At 31.1% G+C, this 25,090-nt stretch overlaps 2 protein-coding genes across 2 annotated transcripts in view; both read right to left on the bottom strand.

Moving 5' to 3' along the window:
- Window positions 1-25,090, bottom strand: part of LOC148945645 (uncharacterized) — a 431,669-nt gene that overhangs the window by 327,816 nt on the left and 78,763 nt on the right. The gene's annotated exons all lie outside the window — the stretch shown is intronic.
- The window catches only part of LOC148945646 (uncharacterized), a 96,744-nt gene that overhangs the window by 52,504 nt on the left and 19,150 nt on the right, over window positions 1-25,090 (bottom strand). Inside the window, exon 3 of the mRNA XM_089097766.1 lies at window positions 13,504-13,586. Within this exon, the coding sequence (XP_088953892.1) occupies window positions 13,504-13,586 (83 nt within the window). The remainder of the gene's footprint in view (window positions 1-13,503; window positions 13,587-25,090) is intronic.

Raw genomic sequence — 25,090 nt, 5'->3', positions numbered from 1 at the left:
TCGACTGTGCAGACAGGTCATTGGTTGTGCATCTTTCAAACAGCGAAGACAATTGCAATTCTTTATTCGCGTGGCCTACCCTCTACAGTATGTACACCACTCAATAGGAACATTAATGAGTACAAAGAGAAAGCTATTAATCAAAATAGGAAAAGAGTGTGGTATCTCACGAGTAAAAGCTGTGGTTCTCATTTGTTACTCTATTTCCTGGTTAAATATCGCGGTTGTACTTACAAGCAGTTTCTAGACATTTATGTAGCCAATCCACGTCAGAACGACTTTATGGTGGAAAATATCCTCTCAGACCTGTATAAGATAATTTTCGGTGGCCTACGAGTAAAGTGCTTAAAAAATGTATGTGAATTTGTTTATTAATAAATGAAAAATGTATATATAACAAAGTCTTTAAATCTTCACTTTAGATTTCTTTTTCTTCGGTGTATAGGCAACTGTCGTGAACCACTAATGCTGGTAAATTATTTGGATTCACTGTATATTGATCTTGATTGGCTGCAAAGTCAGGGTCAAATTTTCTACAGTATAATGTAACTTCACTCTTGTCATATTTCTTTGTATAGTCAATGATACTATTTGCACTAATATTATGAAATTCACGTGTTTCAATCTGTCTATTTGAAGTAATATCACATACAGTGTTTTCAAATAGCGAATCACATTTGGTAACTCCCAAATAAAAATCACTAGGTTTATAGTCATAATAGGCAGTTTTGTCACAACAATGACGTAGAAACCAAATTGTCTTATTATCCCAACAGTTGAATCGTGGTCCTGATTCTTCCTCCCAAAATAATTTAAATCCTCGACGATACCAATCTCGTAGAAATAAACTAAAATCACGTTTGGGATTCTTTCCAATCAAACCGGGGTAAGTATTTTCCCACTGTTGACATTTATCAAAGTGACAATTTGAGCACAGATGTTCTCTAGGGTGATAATCAAAAATCTCTTTAAGATCAGAATTACATCCTTCAATTTGTGTTCCTTATCCTCTATGCAATCTACGAGGATCACATAATTTATACTTTTCATTATAGTCGTCAGTAACCGCGCATTTTTCAAATGATGTTCAACTGCCACGAGTTTAGACGCACAGTGGAAATTTATTGAACATTTTTTGGTTTCTGATGTCAACTCTTTCACTCCTAGATTAAAACTGATCCTCATTCTATACATTCAGAGAGAGGAATCGGAGAGGAGTAACTCTTTGATACCAGTTTTTTCGAAGGGTGGGGGGAAGCCATCAGCAATTAATCTATGGTAGTGCTTTCAAAAGAATATCCACGATATTATTCTGCTTTGTTCCAATTAATATATCAATAAATTGAGTATAAGCATTTGAGTCACATCGACATAGTTTCATACAATAGTCCAATGGGGGGAATCAGTTTTCATTATATTGTCCAGTGTCCCCTGTGAGAATATCTTTCGTTGAAGAGATAACTCGAGAAAATTATCATCCAAAATCAAATGTTTTTCCATAAACACAAGATTCGATCTAATTCTCCCTTTCTCAAATTTATTCATTTTTCAATCCTATCACTCTGACTGCTGACTCTAGACTGACCATGATTCGTTAGCCTAACATTCTAACAAAAAGAAAGGGAATATTTCCGAATTCGAAAAATTTTTATTGTATAATTACAACAATAATAATACACATGTACAATTAGCGATACAGCTTATTGTCTTCGATATGCTTCACTAATGCACTTAAAGCACTTATAAGTGTATTCAAATGCGTTATATCAACTTTTGGAGAGACGCATAATTGATCCTCCATTTAAAATTTACTCAAGGATATCACATATCTTGCATATACTTCATCCCATTCCAGACAAAGCCTTGATCCTCTCGTGATTTCCACCGCAATGTTTGGTGCTCTTGTACCATTGGTACCAACTCCACGGTCAACTTCTAATAGTTTAAACATTCCACTCATTATTATTACAAATATATCCTAATGAGTAAAGTCAAACTGTTCTCACTCCTTGAATTCTATTCACACACTAATAACAACTATAGCAAAAATCCTTTCCTTATATGCTCTGCAATCCTGTCCCGCTAATATTTCTGACTCCCTGATTGGCTTAGAAAGAGACACGTGATCTTGTTGCCGTTAGAATCAATAATTCAACGTCAGATTATATAATCAATTTCTCAGAAATCCAGTTCCCCTCGAGTGGATCAATACATTGCCCCGTTAGAATTCAATGTGCATGTGCAAGCATCGTCCCGGAGTCATTACACCTAGAAACAACAAATAAATCGACCTTGAAAAAGGGGTCATTGACCCGTTAGACTCGATCAAAAATCCTTGAATAAATTATGTACGTACAGCGTTACATTCAATTATAGATGGCAGCAGTGGTGTCGTCTCAGACCTCCTGTTAGGTCCCTACTAATGACACAGTTAAATAAAATATTCTTAAGGAACTTTGAAAACAATAATCGGAAACACATTCTTGATCAACAACTAATGACAAACGTCAAAGATGCGCCACTAAAAGAAACGCTGCGCTCTGTATCAAAAGCGATAATTTGCTTCGTCGTACCCTCTGAAAACCACCTGACTATTTTCCACAAGATTTTTTTGTTGGGCATTTGGGGTCCTGGAAACGGCATCAAGAAGAATAGAACAAAAATTGGCAGAAACGGTCGAGTCAGACCTTAGAGCAATTGGTTTGTTCTATGGGCTTCACTATAGATATTAAAAATTCTTGGCTATTTTTGTAGATCATCTAGATCACTCTCGTGGTCACATCAAGTTAAAAGGATGAGAGATGAAGGATAAGGAGGGATAAGGGTAACTCCCACAACATATTTATATATAAGTAAGAAGCCTCTACAGTTCGATGTGCGAAATTGCATGTTTTATCGTTGTTCATTGAAGTAACACTACACAGACAAAGGGTGTAAACAAATTGCGCAATTCTATGTTAATCAAAAACCCATGTTTTTCCAGAAAACTTTTTGCACAGTTTTTACTTAATTGTGCTGGAGGTATCGAGCCAAACGTTTGGGAAAAGGATCCTGGAATGTAGGGGCAGATCTAGAACAAAATCTGGGGGGGGGCAATATGACAAGGGCGCCAATGAGCAAAATCTTGGGGGGGGGGGAGATAATGTGACAAAGGTGCCAATAATTGACCAAATTTACAAATTTATTCTTAAAAAAAGTGAAAAAAAATAGGGTAAGAGGGCGCAAGAAAAAATCTGGGGAGGGCCGCCCCCCCCCCCAGATACGCCAGTGCTGGAATGTTCTAACTTTCTTAGAACTAAAGCTACACATTTTTGACAACTAAAACGCTTAAGTTTTCTAGTCTTTTTTTACATTTCCAAATAAAAAAAATAGAAAGAACAGGAATTTTCAAAATAAACAAAAAGAAAAAAGAAACAGGATTTTTAAATTAAATAAGGCTCATAATTTTTTAAATACATTCAACGTGCTCAGTGGGTGTGAACTGAGGAAAAGCTCGGAACAACCTCGTATGCATTTTTGCATAAAAGAAAATAGATAGAACAGGAATTTTCAAAATAAACAAAAGTAAAAAAGGAGCAGGATTTTTAAATAAATAAGGCTTATGATTTTTGAAATGCATTCAACGTGCTCAGTGGGTGTGAACTGAGGCTGAACCTTGGAACAACCTCGCATGCAGTTTTTCGGGAGGCGGGAGAGGAAGCTCAGAATTTGAGGGCCAATCCATAGTCTTCAGAAACCCCCTCCCCAAAAATAACCCGGGGACAATTTAAAAATTTTAAAAAATGGTTAAATATTAAAACTTGGATTGTTTTGGGGGGAGGGGGTTTCCCGGACCGGAAAGGGCTTCTGCTCTCTTAGCGTACATAATCAAAACCAGTATGCATAATCCCATGAGTAGAAAGGGGGGTGCTACTCTGAGCGGGAGTCCATATATGGGCATAGAGTCCCTAGGGAGATGGTTTTCTCACTGAGAATGAAAAAACAGGATTTTTCTCACTTGAAAAAACAGGAGTTTTCTCACATTCATGGATGTCAACATCACTTTATGTCTGTTTTATGGTTTGTGTCAGTGAGAATAGAAAAACAGGAATTTTCTCACTTTGATGGATGTTTTCTGGATTATTGAGTCTAACGGGGACCAGAGTCAATGACCTAAATTTCCAAAGGTCGATTATTGTTTCCAGGCAAAGTTTTAATGTCTGACAGATGATGTCATGGTTGATTGATTTGTCAAGAAAGGGGAGTTAATTTGTTGTTTCTAAGGGGAATTATTGATTCACGAAAGGGTTTCTTAGTAATTTGAAATGTGACAGCGCAGGGATGCCAAAAACAATAGGAACACGCAGAAATTACGTTTAGGGGTTATTTGGGCGAAACCCTTTCAGACATTTTAGGGAAATATTTTGGCGAAACAGTTAGAGACATTTTAAAAGATGATTTTAGAAAAGGTTTTAGAAGAGAATTTGAGGGTGAAACTCTGTGGTCGTTATAATACACAAGTTCCATTTGAACAGTGTCGTGAGGTCCTCTACCAAAACCCCAAAAGGGCCCTCATACCCCACCCCAACCCCGAAGGAAGCCCCCGGTCCTTAAAAGGTCCCCCGGTTTCCTAGTAATTTCAAATGTTAGGTTATGTTATGTTATGTTATGTTGTGTTATGTTATGTTATATTCTTTTCAAAGGGCATTTCAGAACAAGTTCTTTTATTAATGTCCTTCCTAAACCCATTTTACAAGTTTAAGTACCCATCCTTTTCACCCACAACTTTACTTTACAGCTTTTTGAATGCTCCAAAACCAAGCAATACTTTTCAAAGGTCTTTTCAGAACAAGTTCTTTTCTTAATGTCCTTTCCTGAACCCATTTTACAAGTTGAAGTATCCCATCCTTTTTACCCACAACTTTAATTTACAGCTTTTTTGAATGCTCCAACACCAAGCAATACTTTTCAAAGGACATTTCAGAACAAGTTCTTTTCTTAATGTCCATCCTAATCCCATTTTACAAGTTGAAGTACCCCTCCTTTTCACCCACAAATTTACTTTACAGCTTTTTGAATGCCCAACACCAGGCAATACTTTTCAAATGCCTTTCAGAACAAGTTCCTTTCTTAGTGACCGTCCTAAACCCATTTTACAAATTGAAGTACACATCCCTTTCACCCACAACTTAGTTATAGGTAAGATTTTGAAGTTTTACCTTAGATACTTAGCATAGAGTTTTAGTTTGGTTTAGTTTTAGTTAAAAGTTTAGAGTTTTTTAGCTTAGTCTTAGCTTAGAGTTTTTTAGCTTAGTCTTAGCTTAGAGTTTTTGTTAGAGTTCTAGTTTAGTTTAGTTTTAGTTAAGAGTTTAGAGTTTTTAGCTTAGAGTCTTAGCTTAGAGTTTTATTCATAGTTCTAGTTTAGTTTAGTTTAGTTACAGTTCAGAATTTAGAGTTTTAGCTTAGAGTCACAGCTTAGAGTTTTAATTAAAGTTGTAGTTTGGTTAAGTTTTAGTTAAGAGTTTCGAGTCTTAGCTTAGAATTTTTGTTAAAGTTCTAGTTTAGTTTAGTTTTAGTTAAGAGTTTAGTTTTAACTTAGATTCTTAGCTTAGAGTTTTGGTTAGAGTTTAAGTTTAGTTTAGTTACGGTTAAGAATTTAGAGTTTTAGCTTAGAGTCATAGCTTAGAATTTTACTTAAGGTTTTAGTTTGGCTAAGTTTTAGTTAAGAGTTTCGAGTTTTAGCTTAGAGTCTTAGCTTAGAGTTTTTTTGTTAGAGTTCTAGTTTATTTTAATATTATTTAAGGTTTTGATGTTTTAACTTTTAGTTTAAGTTATATTTATAGTTTAGTTTACTTATATTTAATAGTTTTGAGGTTTAGCTTAGAGTATTAGCTTAGAGTTTTTGTTAGAGTTATAGTATACTGTAGTTTTAGTTAAGAGTTTAGAGTTTTAAGCTTAGAGTCTTAGCTTCGACTTTTTGTTGAAGTTCTAGTTTAGTTTTGTTTTATTTTATAGTTTAGAGTTTTTTCTTAGAGTCTTAGCTTAGAGTTTTTGTTAGAGTTGAAGTTTAGTTTAGTAATAGTTAAGAGTTTAGATTTTTACTTTATAGACTTATCTTAGAGTTTTAGTTTTGTTTAGCTTTAGTTAAGTGTTTGGTGTTTTACCTTAGAGTCTTAGCTTATAGTTTTAGGTAGAATTCTAGTTTAGTTTATTTTTAGTTAAGAGTTTAGTATTTTAGCTTATAGTCTTAGCTTAGAGTTTTTGTTAGAGTTCTAGTTTATTTTAGTTTTGAGTTCTAGTTTAGTTTACATATAATTAAGAGTTTGGAGTTTTACCTTAGAGACTTAGCTTATAGTTTTAGTTTAGTTTTGTTTTAGTTAAGAGTTTAGAGTTTTAGCTTAGAGTCTTAGTTTAGAGTTTTTGTTAGAGTTCTAGTTTAGTTTAGTTTTAGTTAAGAGTTTGGTGTTTTACCTTTGAGTCTTAGCTTAGAGTTTTAGTTAGAGTTGTAGTTTAGTTTAGTTTTAGTTAAGAGTTTAGAGTTTAAGCTTAGATTCTTAGCTTAGAGTTTTTGTTGAAGTTCTAGTTTACTTTAGTTTTAGTTAATAATTTAGAGACTTACCTTAGAGTCTTAGCTTAGAGTTTTTGTTAGAGTTGAATTTTAGTTTAGTTATAGTTAAGAGTTTAGAGTTTTAGGTTAGAGTTTTGTTAGAGTTCTAGTTTAGTTTAGTTATAGTTAAGAGTTTGGAGTTTTACCTTAGAAACTTAGCTTAGAGTTTTAGTTTAGTTTAATTTTAGTTAAGAGTTTAGAGTTTTTTAGCTTAGAGTCTTAGCTTAGAGTTTTTGTTAGAGTTCTTGTTTAATTTACTTTTAGTTAAGAGTTTGGTGTTTTACCTTAGAGTCATAGCTTAGAGTTTTAGTTAGAGTTCTAGTTTAGTTTAGTTTTAGTTAAGAGTTTAGAATTGTAGCTTAGAGTCTTAGCTTAGAGTCTTTGTTAGAGTTCTAGTTTAGTTTAGTTTTAGTTAAGAGTTTAGAGTTTTTAGCTTAGAGTCTTAGCATAGTTTTTGTAGAAGTTCTAGTTTAGTTTATTTTTCTTTTAGAGTTGTTAGTTTTACTTTAGATTCATCCTTTATTTTTTTAGTTAGAGTTGATGTTTTTTTTAGTAATAGTTAATAATTTAGTGGTTTACCCTAGAATCTTAAATTATAGTTTTAGTTTAGTTTAGTTACTGTTAAGAGTTTAGTGTTTTTAGACTGGATTCACATTTTAGATTTTTTGTTTAGTTAAGTTTTACTTAAGAGTTTAGAGTTTTAGCATTTAGTATGAGCCTGGAGTTTTAATTAGATTAGTAGTTTGGTTAAGCTTCAGTTAAGAATTTAGTGTTTTTAGCTTAGAGTCATAGCTTAGAGTTTTACTTAAAGTTGTAGTTTAGTTAAGTTTTATTAATGAGTTTCGAGTTTTAGCTTAGAGTCTTAGCTTAGAGTTTTTGTTAGAGTTCTAGTTTAGTTTAGTTTTAGTTAAGAGTTTAGAGTTTTACCTAAGAGTCATAGCTTAGAGTTTTAGTTAGAGTTCTAGTTCAGTTTAGTTTTAGTCAAGAGTTTAGAGTTTTAGATTAGAGTCTTAGCTTTTAGTTTGTGTTAGAGTTCTAGTTTAGTTTAGTTATAGTTAAGAGTCTCGAGTTTTTAGATTAGAGTCTTAGATTAGAATTTCTGTTAGCGTTATAGTTAAGTTTACTTCTAGTTAAGAGTTTACAGTTTTAGCTTAGAGTCTTAGCTTATAGTTTGTGTTAGAGTTCTAGTTTAGTTGAATAATAGTTAAGAGTTCAGAGTTTTAGCTTAGAGTCTTAGCTTAGAGTTTTTGTTAGAGTTCTAGTTTAGTTTAGTTTTAGTTAAGAGTTTAGAGTTTTAGCTTAGATTCTTAGCTTAGAGTTTTAGTTAGAGTTCTAGTTTAGTCTAGTTTTGGTTAATAGTTTATAGTTTTACCATAGAGTCTGAGCTTAGATTGAAGTTTAGTTTAACTACAGTTAATAGTCTAGAGTTTTTAGATTATAGTCGTAGATTAAAGTTTTACTTAAAGTTGTAGTTTAGTTAAGTTTTAGTAAAGAGTTTCGAGTTTTAGCTTAGAGTCTTACCTTAGAGTTTGTGTTAGAGTTCTAGTTTAGTTTAGTTATATTTAAGAGTTTAGAGTTTTACCTTAGAGTCATAGCTTAGAGTTTTAGTTAGAGTTCTAGTTCAGTTTATTTCTTGTCAAGAGTTTAGAGTTTTAGCTTTGAGTCTTAGCTTTTACTTCGTGTTAGAGCTCTAGTTTAGTTTAGTTATAGTTAACATTCTAGAGTTTTTAGATAATAGTATTAGATTATAGTTTCTGTTAGAGTTTTAGTTTAGTTTACTTCTATTTAAGAGTATAGAGTTTTAGCTTAGAGTCTTAGCTTGTAGTTTGTGTTAGAGTTCTAGTTTAGTTTAGTTATAGTTAAGAGTTTAGAGTTTTAGCTTAGAGTCTTAGCTTAGAGTTTTTGTTAGAGTTCTAGTTTAATTTAGTTTTAGTTATGATTTTGGTGTTTTACCTTAGAGACTTAGCTTAGAGTTTTAGTTTAGTTTAGTTTTAGTTAAGAGTTTAGAGTTTTAGCTTAGAGTCCTATCTTAGAGTTTTTGTTAGAGTTCTAGTTTAGTTTAGTTTTAGTTAAGAGTTTAGAGTTTTTAGCTTAGAGTCTTAGTTTAGAGTTTTTTGTTGAAGTTCTAGTTTAGTTATCTTTTTCACCCACAACTATACTTTACAGCTTTTTGGATACCTCAACATCACTAAATACTTAGGTTAGGCTAGATTAAATTAGGATAGATTAGGTTAGGTTAAGTTAGGTTAGGTTATCCTACGCACGTTTCACATAGGTTAGGTTAGGGGAAAGACAGGCAAAAAGTTAGGTGAATGCTTAGGTTAGGATAGACTATATTAAGTTAGGTTAGGTTAAGTTAGGTTAGGCTAGGTTAGCCTACGTACGCGCGCGTACGTAGGTTGCTCTGAAAGTAACTTGCTCTGAAATGGGCTTTGAAAAGTATTTCTTGGTGTTGAGGTATCCAAAGAGCTGTAAAGTATAGTTGTGATTGAAAAAGATAAGTACTTCAAGTTATAAAATGGGTTTAGGAGGGACATTAAGAAAGTAACTTGCTCTGAAATGGTCTTTGAAAAGTATTTCTTGTTTTAGAGGAATACAAAAAGCAGTAAAGTAACTTGGTGAGTGAATATAAGCCGTCCGTATATTGTGAACCTTTGTTTAGGAGGGACATTAAGAAAGTAACTTGCTCTGAAATGGTCTTTGAAAAGTATTTCTTGGTGTTGAGGTATCCAAAAAGCTGTAAAGTATAGTTGTGGGTGAAAAAGATAAGTACTAGTTTATTTTAGTTTTGAGTTCTAGTTTAGTTTACATATAGTTGAGTTTGGTGTTTTACCTTAGAGTCTTAGCTTAGAGTTTTAGTTAGAGTTCTAGTTTAGTTTAGTTTTACTTAAGAGTTTAGAGTTTTTAGCTTAGAGTCTTAGATTAGAGTTTTTGTTGAAGCTCTATTTTATTTTAGTTTTAGTTAAGAGTTTATAGTTTTATCTTAGAGTCTTAGCTTAGAGTTTTTGTTAGAGTTGAAGTTTAGTTTAGTAATAGTTAATAGTTTAGAGTTTTAGCTTAGAGTCTTAGATTAGAGTTTTTTATATAGTTATAGTTTAGTTTAGATATAGTTAAGAGTTTGGAGTTTTACCTTAGAGACTTAGCTTAGAGTTTTAGTTTAGTTTAGTTTTAGTTAAGAGTTTAGAGTTTTTTCGCTTAGAGTCTTAGCTTAGAGTTGTTTTAGAGTTCTAGTTTAGTTTAGTTTTAGTTAAGAGTTTGGTGTTTTACATTAGAGTCATAGCTTAGACTTTTAGTTAGAGTTCTATTTTATTTTAGTTTTAGTTATGAGTTTAGAATTTTAGCTTAGAGTCTTAGCTTAGAGTTTTTGTTAGAGTTCTAGTTTAGTTTAGTTTTAGTTAAGAGTTTAGAGTTTTTAGCTTATAGTCTTAGCATAGTTTTTGTCGAAGTTCTAGTTTAGTTTAGTAATAGTTAAGAGTTTAGAGTTTTAGCTTAGAGTCTTAGCTTAGAGGTTTTGTTAAAGTTGAAGTTTAGTTTAGTAATAGTTAAGAGTTTAGAGTTTTAGCTTAGTCTTAGCTTAGAGTGTTTGTTAAAGTTGAAGTTTAGTTTAGTAATAGTTAAGAGTGTAGATTTTTAGCTTACAGTCTTAGCTTAGAGTTTTCGTTTAGTTTAGTTTTATTTAAGAGTTTAGAGTTTTTTAGCTTAGAGTGTTAGCTTACAGTTTTTGTTAGAGTTATAGTTTATTTTAGTTTTAGTTAAGAGTTTAGAGTTTTAGCTTAGATTCTTAGCTTAGAGTTTTAGTTAGAGTTCTAGTTTAGTTTAGTTTTAGTTAAGAGTTTAGAGTTTTACCATAGTCTTAGCTTAGAGTTCTAGTTAGAGTTGAAGTTTAATTTAGTTATGGTTAAGAATTTAGAGTTTTTAGCTTAGAGTCATGGCTTAAAGTTTTACTTAAAGTTGTAGTTTAGTTAAGTTTTAGTTAAGAGTTTTGAGTTTTAGCTTAGAGTCTTACCTTAGAGTTTTTGTTAGAGTTCTAGTTTAGTTTAGTTTTAGTTAAGAGTTTAGAGTTTTACCTTAGAGTCTTAGCGTAGAGTTTTAGTTATAGTTCTAGTTTAGTTTAGTTATAGTTAAGAATTTAGAGTTTTAGCTTAGAGTCATTTAGCTAGTAAAATAAACTAAAACAAAAACTCTAAGCTAAGACTCTAAGCTAAAACACCAAACTCTTAACTAAAACTAAACTAAACAAAAACTCTAAGCTAAGACTCTAAGCTAAAACTCTAAACTCTTAACTATTACTAAAATAAACTTCAACTCTAACAAAAACTCTAAGCTAAGACTCTAAGCTAAGTCTCTAAGGTAAAACTCCAAACTCTTAACTATATGTAAACTAAACTAGAACTCAAAACTAAAATAAACTAGTACTCTGACAAAAACTCTAAGCTAAGACTCTAAGCTAAAATTCTAAACTCTTAACTAAAACTAAACTAGAACTCTAACTAAAACTCTAAGCTAAGACTCTAAGGTAAAACACCAAAATATTAAATAAAACTAAACTAAACAAGAACTCTAAGCTAAGGCTCTAAGATAAAACTCTAAACTATTAACTATTACTAAACTAAACTTCAACTCTAACAAAAACTCTAAGCTAAGAATATAAGATAAAACTATAAAATATTAACTAAAATTAAAATAAACTATAAATTAAAAAAAAACTATAAGATAATACTATAATCTAAAAACTCTAAAATCTTAAATATAACTAAAATAAAATATAACTCTAAAAAAAAATATAATATAATAATATAAGATAAAATTATAAAATCGTAAATAATAATAGACTAAACTATAACTATAAAAAAAACTCTAAGATATTAATATCAGGTAAAACTCCAAACTATTAAATAAAACTAAACTAAACTATAACTCTTAACTGAAACTCAAAGGTAAAACATCAAACTCTTAACTAAAATTAAACTAAACTAGAACTCTAACAAAAAAACTCTAAGCTAGACTCTAAGCTAAAACTCGAAACTCTTAACTAAAAACTTAACCAAACTAAAACTTTAAGTAAAACTCTAAGCTATGACTCTAAGCTAAAAAACTCTAAACTCTTAACTGTAACTAAACTAAACTTCAACTCTAACTAAAACTCTAAGATAAGACTCTAGGGTAAAACTCTAATCTCTTAACTAAAACTAAATTAAACTAGAACTCTAACAAAAACTCTGAGCTAAGGCTCTAAGCTAAAACTCGAAACTCTTAACTAAAATTTAACCAAACTACAACTTTAAGTAAAATTCTAAGCTATGACTCTAAGCTAAAACTCTAAATTATTAAATGTAACTAAACTAAACTAAACTAGAAATATGAATAAAACTATAATCTAATAATCTAATATAAAAAATATAAAATATTAAATAAAAATAAAATAAACTATAACTCTAAAAAAAAATCTAAGATAATAATCTAAGCAAAAAAAATCTAAACTATTAACTAAAACTAAACCAAACTAAAACTCTAAGCTAAGTCTCTAAGGTAAAACTTCAAACTCTTAAATATAACTAAGTTTTGGGTGAAAATGATTTGTACTTCAATTTGTAAAATGGGTTTAGGACGGTCACTAAGAAAAGAACTTGTTCTGAAATGCCTTTTTAAAAGTATTACTTGGTGTTGGGCATCCAAAAAGCTGTAAAGTAAAGTTGTGGGTGAAAAGGATGGGAACTTCAACTTGTAAAATGGGTTTAGGAAGGACATTATGAAAAGAACTTGTTCTGAAATGCCCTTTTGAAAAGTATTGCTTGGTGTTGGAGCATTCAAAAAGCTGTAAAGTAAAGTTGTGTGTGAAAAGGATGGGATACTTCAACTTGTAAAATGGGTTCAGGAAAGGACATTAAGAAAAGAACTTGTTCTGAAATGCCCTTTGAAAAGTATTGCTTGGTGTTAGAGCATTCAAAAAGCTGTAAAGTAAAGTTGTGGGTGAAAAGGATGGGTACTTCAATTTGTAAAATGGGTTTAGGAAGGACATTAAAAAAAGAACTTGTTCTGAAATGCCCTTTGAAAGGAATATAACATAACATAACATAACCTAGCATAACCTAACATAACATATAATAACATAACCTAACCTAACCTAACATTTGAAATTACTAGGAAACCGGGGGACCTTTGAGGACCGGGGGCTTCCTTGGGGGTTGGGTCGGGTTATGAGGGCCCTTGTGGGGTTGGGGTAGAGGACATCACGACACTGTTTCATTGGAACGTGTTTATTATAACTACCAAAGAGTTTCACCCTAAAATCCTCTTCTAAAACCTCTTCTAAAATTATCTTTTAAAATGTCTCTAACTGTTTCGCTAAAAAATTTCCCTAAAATGTCTAAAATGGTTTCACCCAAATAATCCCTAAACGTAATTTCAGCGTGTTCCTTTTGTTTTTGGCATCCCTGCGCTGTCACATTTGAAATTACTAAGAAATCATTTCGTTAATCAATAATTCCCCTTAGAAAAAACAAATTAATTCCCCTTTCTTGACAAATCAATCAACCATGACATCATCTGTCAGACATTAAAACTTTGCCTGGAAACAATAATCGACCTTTGGAAATTTAGGTCATTGACTCTGGTCCCCGTTAGACTCAATAATCCAGAAAACATCCATCAAAGTGAGAAAATTCATGTTTTTCCATTCTCACTGACAAAAACCATAAAACAGACATAAAGTGATGTTGACATTGAGAAAACTCCTGTTTTTTCAAGTGAAAAAATCCTGTTTTTTCATTCTCAGTGAGAAAACCATCTCCCTAGGGACTCTATGCCCATATATGGACTCCCGCTCGGAGTAGCACCCCCCTTTCTACTCCCATGTCGCAACCCGCGTATGTAGAACTTCTTATTGAGGGAATCTGTTTGTAAACAGATTTACTTACAGTTCTTACAGCAATCACGAGAAAAATGCTTGCAATGAGTAACAGAATTGCACCAACAATGGATCCATAGTAGACATTGTTTGCTGAAAGAAAACAAAGCCTAATTAATCGAATATTGAGGCTTAATTGTTAAAAAATCTATACGGGACAAACAATCGTGACAGTTAAAAATTGAGAATTTTTGCACAAACAGAATTACTACGCAATTGCACAGTGACAATTAAAATTCCAGATTGTGTCGACACCCTTTGCGACTCCACAACTACATTCAGTATATTAGCTAAATTATATGCTTCGTGTGGACTAACCTTAATAAACACCAAGAACATATTTGAATCCTTTGTTTTTAACTACATGACCCTTGTTTTTTGATCATTTCAAAATTTTCTGCATTTACTTTTTCTCCACAAAAGTCTGTTGTAAGACGTCTATGTTTCCAACACATTTAAAGGCAATGCTTTTGAAGTTAAATAATAATAACAATTATAATATAATAGAGAAACGTAGATGAGTGTCTATCAAATAACAGGAAAAAGACAATACAAAAATCTTGATACACTATCTAAAGTTACTGAAATAGTGCAAAGGACACCCGTATATCTTCTCAAATGTGTTTCTGAAAGACCTGATGGAGGTTACCAGAACGTTATCTTTGGCTAGGGAGTTACAGATATCGACGACTCTGTTTCGAAAGGCCCTTTTGCCTACATCTTTGTAGAACCTTTCAGTTTTAAGCTTTTAAGGGATGGCCACGTAGATGATTTTCGTTAAAGACCAGCAGTGCTTCTCCGGGGACGTTTTCATAGCAGCCATAGCATAGCATGTACAGCTCGATCATATCACCCCTTAGAAATATGTATGAGAGTGCTGGTAGGTGAAGCAGACGAAGACGTTGTTTGTATGGGAGGTGTTTCAGACTTGGGGAGAACTTCGTCATTCGCCTTTGAACGTTGCATCTATATCCTTGTTCAGGGATGGACGAACTGTGCAATGACCATATTCGAGAATTGGGCGGACTTGCGACTTGATGAGGATCGCGAGCATTTCTATATCGAGATACTTGAACGTTCTCCTGACCAGCGCTGATACCCGCGTAGCCTGTTTTATGGTCAATTCATAGTGGTCCGAAAAGGTCATTTTGTGGTCAACCATGATACCCAAATCTCTTTCGACCGTACTTTGAATGAGTGGTGTGGGCCTAATGCTGTATCTTAAAGCTTCAGCTTAATTTTAAATTAAGTTTGATTCTGATAATTAGATGCCAAAGTACTCATAAAATTGTTTTCTGAGCAATTAGAAAAATGGATGCCAGAAGATATTGTTTTTTTTTCCTTCTGTTCGTTTTTTAATTAATAGTTACGTATAATTATACTAATAACAGTCTATTGTTGAAATTTTGCAGGGCCAGACTTTCTAAAGGATATAGTAACCTGTCAGCCTAAAACTTAAAGGTGCCTGAAGGCTCCTGAAGGTATCTTTGGTTGATCAGTGTACCACCGCACGCCCTTAATTTAGATACACGCAGGATATCTCGTTATACAGTATTCAATGACTTTGAAATGTAAGGAATTCTAAATTTTGAATACTTAAACAGACGAAGACTTCAGAAAGTTTCGAGCAAGTGATGAGCCATGTTTTTTTTATTAATGTTTACAATGTTGCACTTTCTTTTAATTTCTTTAAAAAACAAATTATTGATGTTTACAGTGTCGCAATTTCGCAATGTTTTTATTTTTTCAGTGTTTTCATGCAAGAGCATCGGTCGTTTTCTCTATTAGGCTAATGTTCCACAACATTAAATTGGAATCCAAAATTTTCATTGAAGAAGAGGTAGAACTTGGTTTCAAAACAACAATCATTAACAACAAGAAACTGAGTTGGAAAAATTCTATTGATCGTGTATACAGTATTTTTTAATTTATTTAAAAAAATATGTTGCTGTTCATGAATCCGTCTAGTGATCAATCTAGTGATCTAGTCATTCATCTCTCTAGTGATTCATCTAGTGATGAAATCACTAGTTAAGTCATTTTGTATTTAAGAGCTGCACGGCTCAACTGGTTATATTTGTTTAAACAAATAGTATTAATGGTAGTAGGGACCTAACAGGAGGTTCAGACGGGGCCGTGTGCTGCCATCTATAATCGAGTCTAACGCTGACAGTACATAATTTATTCAAGGATTATTGATCCACGAACGGGACAGGGTCAATGACACCTCTTTCTAGGTCAAGTTGTTTGTTGTTTTCTAGGATGTCAAAATAAGTTCACATCAATAATTGCTGGATGTAGACATCTGGTTATTGGATGTTTCTTGGACGGTTAGGAGTTTTGGTCAATTTATTTGTTGTTTTCTTGTATGTCAACATAAGTTCACATCAATAATTGCTGGATTATGGACTCTAACGGGACAGGGTCAATGACACCTCTTTCTAGGTCAATTTGTTTGTTGTTTTCTAGGATGTCAACATAAGTTCACATCAATAATTGCTGAATGTAGACATCTGGTTATTGGATGTTTCTTGGATGGTTAGGAGTGTTGGTCAATTTGTTTGTTGTTTTCTAGGATGTCAAAATAAGTTCACATCAATAATTGCTGGATGTAGACATCTGGTTATTGGATGTTTCTTGGATGGTTAGGAGTGTTGGTCAATTTGTTTGCTGTTTTCTTGGATGTCAACATAAGTTCACATCAACAATTGCTGGATTATCGACTCTAACGGGACAGGGTCAATGACACCTCTTTCAAGGTCAATTTGTTTGCTGTTTCTAAGTCTATTGATCCGCTAACGGGACAAGATCACGTGTCTCGTTCTAAGCCAATCAGGGAGTTACGTAAAGTTTCCCTTTACATCACAATTCACCCTTGAGATATATAGTTTTTATTAGCGTGTGAATAGAAGTTCACTAAGTCTATAGTAAGCAGTGTGATAACATGAGTGAACAAATTGAGTTAGAAATATCCTTTTATTGCAACTGTTCTATATGTAAAGGACATTATCATAATTTTGAACATACTCATGAACCTACTACACGTTTAGACAATGTAGACGTAGGGATAGAGAAAAATCTGGAGGAAATAAGGAGAAAAATCATACATGATATGGAGAGAAATTTATACAGATTACAAGCAAACTCGCATAAAACAAGGTTTGATATGACAGCAAAGGAAGATCGAAAGAAGAGACTGGGAAAAGAGAGCTTTCTCTACAGAGATACCTCAAAATATAGTATAAAAGACAATGAAGAAAACTCGAAGAAAAACGTGCATAGTGCAAGATATGGCAGTGAATATTATAATGAATATAATCTAAGAGAAGGGAAAAAGTGGCCCTGTAAGAGACGACATAAGAGTTTATTCAATGGAATGGATTTTAAACATCAAAAATCGTTCTGGAAGTTCTCATATACCATTTTACAATAAATCTCATTATTGATTTGATTGATAAGTTATGTATCGTAACCTTGCAATAAATGTGTTTGTACTATATTAATTTTCTCCAACTCGATAAGCCTAGAGTACGAATACCAACAGAGACTTCTGTACATGAATAGTTCAGATTGAATAGATCACCCTTTAGAGTGTTATCAATCCCCAGTCAAGTTTTCTATCAAAGATAAAAAATAAATCATTCTTCTAATCTTTATTCTTTTGATATATCAATATTTATAATAGTTTTATATATATAATCTCGGGTTCAATTATTTGAATATCGTCTTCTTCAATTACCAATATATCTAGCAGAGGGGCCGGTATACATACAATCTCGGGTTCAATTACTTGAGCCTCGTCTTCTTCAATTACCATTATATCTAGAAGAGGGGGCATGTCCTCAAATAAATCCTCTCGTATTCTTATGAGCAAACTAACAGCCAACCGCTCATCATCCTCTATACAGAGTCGGCCCGAAGGTCCCCGCCGTATCAAATCCTCCGATGTGTATGATAGACCATCTTCTGTACAGTGGATCTCCATTATATCATCAGTCCTATCTTCATTACTGTTAAAAAGAAGGAACTCTTCTTCAGATTCAGTTAAACTCCATGCGTCCCATATGTTCTCTCCCTCTTGGACATACTTGGGTGTGTTCTCTAAATTTAACAAACAGGATTACTTAATATTTTTCATTATATCCATAATTTTCATGTCTAAAATTCATCAATTAGCTATAAATCTAAATTTTTATTTTTTTTTTTTTTTTTTTTTATAAAAACGGGACGATATTTAATGTCCTTGATAGAAGCCTCTATGATATTTAATTTCTTTATTAAAACATGGAAAAACCTTTCTTTCCACAATGGATATTTTTCAACGAAAAGTAAAGAGCTGCAACATTAAATCAAAGATGAGCAGAAATAATGTCGAATAATTGTTCTAACCTAAATTTTCTGTAAATTTACTTCTAATATTATATTTGTTAGTGACAAGACTTTTTTTCCACAATGGATATTTTTTCAGCTAAAAGTGAAGAGCTGCTACACTAAATCAAATATGAGCAGAAATAATGTCGAATAATTGTTAAAACGTAAATTTTCTGTAAACTTACTTCTAATGTTATATTTGTTAGAGTAGCAGAAACCTTTTTTCCACAAAGAATTTTTTTCAGGTGAAAGTAAAGAGCTGCTACATTAAATCAAAGATGAGCAGAAATAATGTCGAATAATTGTTCAAACATAAATTTTCTATAAACTTACTTCTAATGATATATTTGATAGACTGGTAGAAACCTTTTTTTCCACAAGAGGATATCGTTTCAACTAAAAGTAAAGAGCTGCAACATTAAATCAAAGATGAGCAGAAATAATGTCGAATAATTGTTCAAACGTAAATTTTCTGTAAACTTACTTCTAATGATATATTTGTTAGACTGGCAGAAACCTTTTTTTCCACAAAGGACATTTTTCAACTAAAAGTAAAGAACTGTTACATTAAATCAAAGATGAGCAGAAATAATGTCGAATAATTTTTCTAACGTAAATTTTCTGTAAACTTACTTCTAATATTATATTTGTTAGAGTGACAAAATCTTTTTTTCCACAATGGATATTTTTCAGGTGAAAGAAAAGAGCTGCTACATTAAATCAAAGATGAGCAGAAATAATGTCGAATAATTGTTCAAACGTAAATTTTCTATAAAATTACTTCTAATGGTATATTTGTTAGAGTGGCAGAAACCTTTTTGTCCACAAAGGATATTTTTCAACTAAAAGTAAAGAGCTGCTACACTAAACCAAGATGAGCAGAAATAATGTCGAATAATTGTTAAATCGTAACTTTTCTGTAAACTTACATCTATTGTTATATTTGTTAGAGTAGTAGAAACCTTTTTTCCACAAAGAATTTTTTTCCGGTGATAGTAAAGAGCTGCTACACTAAATCAAAGATGAGCAGAAATAATGTCGAATAATTGTTCAAACATAAATTTTCTATAAACTTACTTCTAATGATATATTTGTTAGACTGGTAGAAACCTTTTTTTCCAGAAGAGGATATTTTTCAACTAAAAGTAAAGAGCTGCTACACTAAATACAGGATGAGCAGAAATAATGTCGAATAATTGTTCAAACGTAAATTTTCTTTAAACTTACTTCTAATATTATATTTGTTAGTGACAAAAACTTTTTTTTCCCACAAAGGATATTTTTCAACTAAAAGTAAAGAGCTGCTACAATAAATCAAAGATGTGCAGAAATAATGTCGAATAATTGTTCAAACGTAAATTTTCTGTAAACTTAATTCTAATGGTATATTTGCTAGTGACAAAAACTTTTTTTTCCACAATGGACGTTTTTGCAACTAAAAGTAAAGAGCTGCTACATTAAATCAAAGATGAACATAAATAAAGTCGAATAATTTTTCAAACGTAAATTTTCTGTAAACTTACTTCTAATGATATATTTGTTAGAGTGACAAAAACTTTTTTCCCACAAAGGATATTTTTCAGCTAAAAGTAAAGAGCTGCTACATTAAATCAAAGATGTGCAGAAATAATGTCGAATAATTGTTCAAATGTAATTTTTCTGTAAATTTATTTCTAATGGAATATTTGTTACAGTGGCCGAAACTTTTTTTCCACAAAGAATATTTTTCAAGTAAAAGTAAAGAGCTGCCACACTAAATTAAAGATGAGAAGAAATAATGTCGAATAATTGTTCAAACATAAATTTTCTATAAACTTACTTCTAATGGTATATTTGTTAGTGACAAAAACTTTTTTTTCCACAAAGGACATTTTTCAACTAAAAGTAAAGAGCTGCTACATTAAATCAAAGATGAGCAGAAATAATGTCGAATAATTGTTCAAACGTAGATTTTCTATAAACTTACTTCTAATGGCATATTTGTTAGAGTGGCAAAAACGTTTTTTCCACAAAGTATATTTTTCAAATTAAAGTAAAGAGCTGCTACACTAAATCAAAGATGAGCAGAAATAATGTCGAATAATTGTTCAAACGTAAATTTTCTGTAGACTCAATTCTAATGTTATATTTTATAGAGTGACAAAAACTTGTTTTTCCCACAAAGGATATTTTTCAACTAAAAGTAAAGAGCTGCTACACTAAATACAGGATTTAATCAGAATGATCTTACAATATATTTAAAGAAAAACAATTGACATTAACACAGAACCAATCACAAAAATACTTTTGTGGCTAGCTACCAAAAAGTTTGGCTCAAAAATTTCGTGGTAACGAACTGTAAGTAAGGAGCAACCCATCTCAATAGTAACCGAAACTCTAAAAAAAACAGAAAAAAAGAAGGAATTTGATACCAATAGATACATCTAAAGAATCAGATTTTTATGCTGATTTCAAATATATAAGTTGCATTAAGATGCTTACGTCTCTGGAAAAAAAATTGGTAAAATTCCCCGTGAAAATTTCACCCTTGGAAACCCCCCTCCTCATGTAAAATTAATCCTCGTACCAAAATCCTTCCATTCTGTCAAAAATGCAAAACTCCATATTTTTGCTTATAAGAGTTAGAAACCTCTACAGCAGGGTTCTTTGATATGCTAAATCCAATGGTATGATTTTCATTAAAATTCTATGACCTCAATGATGGCTTTCTCCCATTTTTCGAAAATCAGACAATTTTTTTCTGGTTCGTAGTTTTGGATGGATAAAACTAAGCTGCACTGGGAATTAAAGACAATATTTTATCTGATTAATATAATGGTTTCATCCTGAAAAGTTCTGAAGTGATGGGAGACATTTGTGTGTTTTTCAATTTGTTTAATAACATAGGCTAATCTAGTTGTTGTTGAACCGTTACTTCCATTTGCGATATAAGTCCATGTTTGTTGTTTATTAGAGCAGTCTGTATTGAACTAGAGATTCGTTAATCAAAGAATTACTATGAGTAACTCAAACATTGTAAGATTTTTTTGTTTAATACTGTAATTTTTTTGTTATAGTTGTTTTTGTTTTTTGTTCGACTTTATATGAATTCTGAAACATGTTGGTAGTTGAAATTTCTCGATGTCTAAAGATTTTTTTTTCTTCTAAAAGACGGAATATTCTCAGGCTCTTAGCTTTTGATAGATAACATTAAATCTTACGATACAAACCATATATAGTTTTAGAGGTTAACCGTATTTTTTACTTTGTTTTAATATTCGGTAAAATGCAAATTTATGTTTTACCTTGGAAAGGCATAGAGCTTTCGAGAACTACTCTTTTTAATTCGAATATATCATTAGAAGTAAGTTTACAGAAAAATTTACGCTTAAACAATTATTCGACATTATTTCTGCTCATCTTTGATTTAGTGTAGCAGCTCTTTACTTTTAGCTGAAAAATATCCTCTTGTGGAAAAAAAGTTTTTGTCACTCTAACAAATATACTATTAGAAGTAAGTTTACAGAAAATTTATGTTTAAGCAATTATTCGACTTTATTTCTGCTCATCTTTGATTTAATGTAGAAGCTCTTTACTTTTAGTTGAAAAATATCCTCTTGTGGAAAAAAAAAGTTTTTGCCACTCTAGCAAATATATCATTAGAAGTAAGTTTAGAGATTATTTATGTTTGAACAATTATTCGACTTTATTTCTGTTCATCTTTGATTTAGTGTAGCAGCTCTTTACTTTTAGTTGAAAAATATCCTTTGTGGGAAAAAAAAGTTTTTGTCACTAACAAATATTCTGTTAGAAGTAAATTTACAAAAAATTTACGTTTGAACAATTATTTGACATTATTTCTGGCAATCTTTGATTTAGTGTAGCAGCTCCTTACTTTTAGTTGAAAAATTTCCTTTGGTGAAAAAAAAAGTTGTTGTCACTAACAAATATACCATTAAAAGTAAGTTTATATAAAATTTACGTTTGGCCAATTATTCGACATTATTTCTGCTCATCTTTGATTTAGTGTAGCAGCTCTTTACTTTTAGTTGAAAAATATCCTTTGTGGAAAAAAAAAGATTTTGTCACTAACAAATATACCATTACAAGTAAGTTTATAGAAAATTTACGTTTGAACAATTATTTGATATTATTTCTGCACATCTTTGATTTAGTGTAGCAGCTCTTTACTTTTAGTTGAAAAATTTCTTTTGTGGGAAAAAAAGTTTTTGTCACTAACAAATATATAATTAGAAGTAAGTTTACAGAAAATTTATGTTTGAACAATTATTCGACATTATTTCTGCTCATCTTTGATTTAGTATAGCAGATCTTTACTTTTAGTTGAAAGATATCCTCTAGTGGAAAAAAAGATTTCTACCAGTCTAACAAATATATCATTAGAAGTAAGTTTACAGAAAATTTACGTTTGAACAATTATTCGATATTATTTCTGCTCATCTTTGATTTAGTGTAGCAGCTCTTTACTTTCACCTGAAAATATTCTTTGTGGGAAAAAATTTGTTGTCACTAACAAATATAACATTAAATGTAAGTTTACAGAAAATTTACGTTTGAACAATTATTCAACATTATTTCTGGTCATCTTTGATTTAGTGTAGCAGCTCTTTACTTTTAGCTGAAATATATCCTTCGTGGAAAAAAGGTTTCTGCCACTCTAACAAATATACCATTAGAAGTAAGCTTATAGAAAATTTACGTTTGAACAATTATTCGACATTGTTTCTGCACATCTTTGATTTAGTGTAGCAGCTCTTTACTTTTAGTTGAAAATATATCCTTAATGTGAAAAAGTTTTGTCACTAACAAATGTATCATTAGAAGTAAGTTAACAGAAAATTTACGTTTGAACAATTATTCGACATTATTTCTGGTCATCTTTGATTTACTGTAGCAGCTCTTTACTTTTAGTTGAAAAATATCCTTTGTGGAAAAAAGTTTTTGTCACAAACAAATATACCATTAGAAGTAAGTTTATAGAAAATTTACGTTTGAACAATTATTCGACAACATTTCTGCTCATCTTTGATTTAGTGTAGCAGCTCTTTACTTTTAGTGGAAAAATATCCTTTGTGGAAAAAAAAATTTTTTTCACTCTAACAAATATACCATTAGAAGTAAGTTTATATAAAATTTAAGTTTGAGTAATTATTGGACATTATTTCTGCTCATCTTTGATTTAGTGTAGCAGCTCTTTACTTTTAGTTGAAAAATATCCTTTGCGGAAAAAAGGTTACTGCCACTCTAACAAAAATACCATTAGAAGTAAGTTTATAGAAAATTTACATTTGAATAATAATTCGACATTATTTCTGCACATCTTTGATTTAGTGTAGCAGCTCTTTACTTTTAGTTGAAAAATATCCTTTGTGGTAAAAAAAAGTTTTTGTCACTAACAAACATATCATTAGAAGTAAGTTTACAGAAAATTTACGTTTGAACAATTATTCGACATTATTTCTGCTCATCTTTGATTTAGTGTAGCAGCTCTTTACTTTTAGTTGAAAAAATATCCTCTTGTGGAAAAAAAGGTTTCTACCAGTCTAACAAATATATCATTAGAAGTAAGTTTATAGAAAATTTACGTTTGAACAATTATTCAAAATTATTTCTGCTCATCTTTGATTTAGTGTAGCAGCTCTTTACTTTTACCTGAAAAAATTCTTTATGGAAAAAAGGTTTCTGCCACTCTATCAAATATAACATTAGAAGTGAGTTTACAGAAAATTTACGTTTGAACAATTATTCGACATTATTTCTGCTCATCTTTGATTTAGTGTAGCAGCTCTTTACTTTTAGTTGAAAAATTTCTTTTGTGGGAAAAAAAGTTTTTGTCACTAACAAATATATAATTAGAAGTAAGTTTACAGAAAATTTATGTTTGAACAATTATTCGACATTATTTCTGCTCATCTTTGATTTAGTATAGCAGATCTTTACTTTTAGTTGAAAGATATCCTCTAGTGGAAAAAAAGATTTCTACCAGTCTAACAAATATATCATTAGAAGTAAGTTTACAGAAAATTTACGTTTGAACAATTATTCGATAATATTTCTGCTCATCTTTGATTTAGTGTAGCAGCTCTTTACTTTCACCTGAAAATATTCTTTGTGGGAAAAAATTTGTTGTCACTAACAAATATAACATTAAATGTAAGTTTACAGAAAATTTACGTTTGAACAATTATTCAACATTATTTCTGGTCATCTTTGATTTAGTGTAGCAGCTCTTTACTTTTAGCTGAAATATATCCTTCGTGGAAAAAAGGTTTCTGCCACTCTAACAAATATACCATTAGAAGTAAGCTTATAGAAAATTTACGTTTGAACAATTATTCGACATTGTTTCTGCACATCTTTGATTTAGTGTAGCAGCTCTTTACTTTTAGTTGAAAATATATCATTAATGGGAAAAAGTTTTGTCACTAACAAATGTATCATTAGAATTAATTTAACAGAAAATTTACGTTTGAACAATTATTCGACATTATTTCTGGTCATCTTTGATTTACTGTAGCAGCTCTTTACTTTTAGTTGAAAAATATCCTTTGTGGAAAAAAGTTTTTGTCACAAACAAATATACCATTAGAAGTAAGTTTATAGAAAATTTACGTTTGAACAATTATTCGACAACATTTCTGCTCATCTTTGATTTAATGTAGCAGCTCTTTACTTTTAGTTGAAAAATGTCCTTTGTTGAAAAAAAAAATTTTTCACTCTAACAAATATACAATTAGAAGTAAATTTATAGAAAATTTACGTTTGAGTAATTATTTGACATTATTTCTGCTCATCTTTGATTTAGTGTAGCAGCTCTTTACTTTTAGTTGAAAAATATCCTTTGCGGAAAAAAGGTTACTGCCACTCTAACAAAAATACCATTAGAAGTAAGTTTATAGAAAATTTACATTTGAATAATAATTCGACATTATTTCTGCACATCTTTGATTTAGTGTAGCAGCTCTTTACTTTTAGTTGAAAAATATCCTTTGTGGTAAAAAAAAGTTTTTGTCACTAACAAATATATCATTAGAAGTAAGTTTACAGAAAATTTACGTTTGAACAATTATTCGACATTATTTCTGGTCATCTTTGATTTAGTGTAGCAGCTCTTTACTTTTAGTTGAAAAAATATCCTCTTGTGGAAAAAAAGGTTTCTACCAGTCTATCAAATATATCATTAGAAGTAAGTTTATAGAAAATTTATGTTTGAACAATTATTCGAC

Source organism: Artemia sp. Qi Xiang Cuo, chromosome 12, assembly GCF_049724085.1.
Source record: "Artemia sp. Qi Xiang Cuo chromosome 12, ASM4972408v1, whole genome shotgun sequence".
NCBI classification, from domain to species: Eukaryota; Metazoa; Arthropoda; class Branchiopoda; order Anostraca; family Artemiidae; genus Artemia; species Artemia sp. Qi Xiang Cuo.
Note: the sequence above shows the minus strand (reverse complement) of the source record. Positions and strands in the feature narration are given on the sequence as shown.